The following is a 4,573-nucleotide window of genomic DNA, read 5'->3' as shown; positions in this document are numbered from 1 at the left end:
AGTACATTTTGAAAGAGCAAGTGGGATGGGAAATACTGTTGTAGCCATTTTGGAAAGTACAGCCTACAACCTTTAACGTCTTTGGAAAATGCAATTTCTGGAGCCAGTTCTAGACCATAACAGTATTTGGATACGCTCAGTCTATGATCAAATGCTCTGGAACCAGAGGGAGCCTATCCAAGGACTGTTAATAACAACGGCAGTAGTAAACACAATTTATTGACACCTACTATCGAATACTTACTAAGTGCCCGACAAGCTTTATCGAATTCCATCCTCAAAACAGCTTAGGAGAAAAAGCTTATTTTTACAAACAAGATAATTGGGGCACAAAATAGTCAACAGCGTTCCCAAGGCCTGATATCAGCCATGTTTGTGTGCCTCTGGCGTCTAGGTTCGTACCCTGCGGCTATATTACCTCTATATAGGAAATTACTCATTTTAAAGTGTTCAGGGCCCTTCAACCCTGCAGCTCTTTGTAAATACTTAAGTCCATCTGAGGAGTGTCACTTTTATCACTTACTCCTTCAGTAGCATTTTCTATTGTTCCTGGTTATGTGGCTTATGTGCGGCTTGCACAAACCCCTCTGGAAACTCGGTGAAATTATTTCTCAGTCTGTTTGTCTAACCACAGCTTGGTTATAATTGCTTCTGGCATCTGTTTTCATCATTTCTTCCCTTGTTCTTGTCTACTAGCAGTGTCAAGGCAGCAACTGAACACATCCAGAGTTTTTATCCCCTGATGGCAACTTTTGTTCCTACGCTTGAATTATACGTTAGGGCTCATAATCTGCTCTGAAGTAAATGTCTTATCGTATGTTATTCGAAAAGGGTGTACTTGAGTGCCTGGGTGATGGTTTCTCTGATTTATGGGGCAGAAGAAGTTTCCTGCTGCGGCCAGTGTTTTTCCCATCTACTTAAACACAAATTGGTGAAATGTGAGATACCCCAAGGACTCATTAAAGAAAAACTGCCAAACTGTTAGAAAATAGAATTTCCACATAGATCTCCCTATAGCTATGCTTATCAATTTGTAGGAAACTAAGAACAAAGATTCCAATAGCGATTGCACACATACACAAAAGAGCCCATTTGATACACTAATAATGGAAGGCACAATTGTGGATCAACTGCTCCACGTTTCTCTCCTTCGAGGCTCAAATGCAGCAATGAAACTAAGCAGGTACTTGAATGAAGTGACTTTGTTCCCCCTGAAAAGGAATCACATTTCATCCCTACTTTCTAAATTCTTTGTTGTCTTGTCAGGCATCGGGTCCATTTATTGCACAAGAGTAGAAAGCCACAAACTGCCTCAAGGCACGTGGTCTAGCTTTGAAAGATGCTCATAGTCACCATTCAATTAGAATCCCCCAGACCTTTTAATTGGAATTGGTCTTTTTTTGTTTAGCGTTAGCAGAGGAACTGAGAACTCTCTTTGCTCCAGGCTGAGCACTAGGGGATAGGTGTTCTGAGCATCAACTTAAAAGCCACGAAACAAGAAAAAAATATTTCAGGTAACAGATCATCTACTGAGCTCTACAGAATATAACTGCTAAAACCATCCTGGATAGCTGTGGAGGAAAACACAAAGAGCTTTTAGCAAATACTGGTTCCTGGGTAGACTTCTAAACATTCTCTTCCAGGACACTGTGTGGACATATCAAAGTAGAAGATGCATATCTGAAACCATCAGAAAATAACTGGGTGGAAAAAGAAGGAAATAACTGGGTGGAAAAAGATGACACTGACTGCAGCAGACACTGAACTACAGCAGCCCCTGAAATGGAAGGAGAGATTAAACAGCAATGAAATTCTTTTAGAAATTAAGTGACATTGTGTACACAACACTCATCTCAAGTTTCTTAGATTGATAGAATATAAGAGTCAAAAGGAACATGGGGGCGCCTGCATGGCTCAGCCAGTTAAGCCACTGACTTGATTTCGGCTCAGGTAATGATTTCACTGAGTTCGGCTCAGGTAATGATCTCCCTAAGTTGGGCTCTACACTGAAAGCATGGAGCCTGCTTGGGATTCGCTCTCTCTCCCTCTCTCTCTGCCCCTCCCCCCACCCTCTCTCTCTCTCTCTCTCTCTCTCTCTCTCTCTCTCAAAATAAATACATAAACATTTTAAAAGGAATCTGAAAATAAGTCTGCTTAGCTTTCTTATTTTGTGCTTTATTTTATTTGGTAAGAGTGCACTGGGCAAAAAGTGGATAATTAATAGTATAAATAGGACTAGATACAGGTCTCCCAACTCCTGGGCTCTTACCTTTCCTATCATACTTTTTTTGTTTTGTTTTTTGAGAGACAGTTAGAGTGAGTTTGTGTGTGTGAGCAAAGGAGAGAGACAGAAAATCTTAAGCAGGCTCCAATGCTCAGTGCAGAGCCCCACACTGGGCTCAGTGCCACAAGCCTGGGATCATGCCCTGAGCCGGAATCAAGAGTCAGACACTCAACCAACCGAGCTGCCCAAGAGCCCCATTCCTATCATGCTTCCTACCATCTATATTTTGATTTTTTTTAACGTTTATTTACTTTTTTTTTTTACCAATTTAATCTGCAATTTTATTAACACTATTTTTCTCTCAAACCAAATACTACATGCTGACATTCCCAGTGTCAAGAGGCACAAATACCATAAACCATCTCTATTCTTTGCATCACCAAGGAGTTCTTTCCCCATTTTGTTCTACAGGATGAACAAAAGCTTGAGGTGTACGTTTCAGAAGATAAACTGCTGCATGAAGACCCCCTATGTTCACCCAAATGGTATGCACCTTCCGCCAAACATGTCCCATTCCGGATAATGCCTTGGTAAAGCATTTCTTGTCCTGAGTAAGTAGCACAGCTCGGCCTGTCCCTGGTCTACAGACGCGGCTCATCTCCCGTAGGCAAGCTGGATAAAGGTTCCAGTTTCTCTTTTTGGAGCCCATCCTTTTTCCAAATGGCATGTCTGTTACAATAATGTCCACAGAACCGGTTCTCAATGGCAGATTGCAGATATCCCACTGAACAGCATCTATGGGCAAGCCCCAGGACACTTTGCCTTCTTTAATTTGGCTCTTGGTCAATAAAGATGAGATGTTATTTGCCGCTCTATTCACAGCCAACGGATTATTATCACCAGCAATATGGTAACAGTTAGACCATTCAGTAGCCCCCTCTATTGGTATTGCCCCTGTTCCACACATCGGATCAACTATTATATCAGGAGGTTGAGGAGCACAGAGCCTGAGCATCCCGTAGGCAAGAGTAGATCTCAGAGTTGTAGGTCCAAAATGTGTGATATTTCTTCGATGGAGACTCTCTTCTGTCAATGCAATGCCCACAACAATTTCATTATCATGGATGTTCAAAAGAACCTCCACATCAAAGTTGGTCATGTCAGCCTTCCACTTAAAATAATCTTGAACACCACCCCCAAAATCTCTTGCAGCCTCATTTGAGGAAAAGCAGTGTTTTTCTCCTGCCCTGTTGCATGTGACTCTAAACTTCAGCACCTCAGGAGTTTCTTCTTTTGAGCCTTCATCAGTCTCATCTTTGCAAGATGCCAAATCATCCCCTACTAATGTTGATATCTCTTCTTTAATGGCTGGATTTTCGTAATAGTCTAAGATACGGGAATCTAAGGTTTTGTTGGTGAATCCTTTTTTATCATCCCTCTCATCTGCTTTATCTCCTTGTCCATTATCAATCTTCTCTTTACTTGAATTCTGATTTATCTTTTTGCGCTTTGTTTTTTTTTTTCTTGAAACTGGTGTTAACATTCCATACTTTCAAAGGTTCTGACCATGGAAGCTTCCCAGCCAACTCTTCAAAATCCTTTAAAACTTCTTCCTTTGTTTCTTTGAACTGGTAATCTTTAAACTCCTTAACAACCACAAATAAGTTATCAACTGATCTCAGACAATGAACCTGAGCCAGACTTTCCACTGAAATGCCAAAATATATCTTGCCCCGGTCTTTGCTGATTTTGCACGATGACCCCAATTTCTCTCTCACTTCATCTGCAGCTGTTTGCTCAAAACCGGTAGGTACAGTGGCTCCAATAGTGACTTGGAGGTGCTCAGACTCACTTCTGGGAGCACTTTCTGTCACTTGTATAGACCTCTGGTTCCCATGAAGGTTCACATCCAGAAGTTGGTTAGTGGCTTCTTGAACATCAGACATGTTGGCAGTGCTTCCAAGATTCCTAATACAGTCCCGGTAGCCAGCGCAGACCCTTCCTGATGTGGCAACCCGCCAGCCCCACGTTTATTTACTTTTGAGACAGAGAGAGACAGAGCATGAACAGGGGAGGGGCAGAGAGAGAGGGAGACACAGAATCTGAAATAGGTTCCAGGCTCTGAGCTGTCAGCACAGAGCCCAACGCGGGACTCGAACTCATGGACCGTGAGATCATGACCTGAGCTGAAGTTGGACGCTTAGCCGACTAAGCCACCCAGGCGCCCCCTACCATCTATATTTTGTAGAGGAGCTTACAGTGTTGTCATATATGTCATTTCATTATATTTTCACATAACGTAAGACAAAAGGAAAGGCATCAGTCCATTTCAAAGACGATGCATTTACT

At 42.1% G+C, this 4,573-nt stretch overlaps 1 protein-coding gene across 1 annotated transcript; it reads right to left on the bottom strand.

Moving 5' to 3' along the window:
- Nucleotides 1–2,537: 2,537 nt before the first annotated feature.
- LOC121040721 (THUMP domain-containing protein 3-like) lies at nt 2,538–4,243 on the bottom strand. Its single transcript, XM_040491379.1, is given in 2 exon segments — nt 2,538–3,746; nt 3,748–4,243. Coding segments are annotated over 2 exon segments (1,521 nt in total). The 5' UTR covers nt 4,171–4,243; the 3' UTR covers nt 2,538–2,648.
- Nucleotides 4,244–4,573: the final 330 nt, after the last annotated feature.

This window comes from Herpailurus yagouaroundi, unplaced genomic scaffold (genome assembly GCF_014898765.1).
Source record: "Herpailurus yagouaroundi ecotype Mexico unplaced genomic scaffold, PumYag 182, whole genome shotgun sequence".
Taxonomy (NCBI): domain Eukaryota; kingdom Metazoa; phylum Chordata; class Mammalia; order Carnivora; family Felidae; genus Herpailurus; species Herpailurus yagouaroundi.
This window is presented reverse-complemented; position numbering and strand designations above follow the sequence as displayed.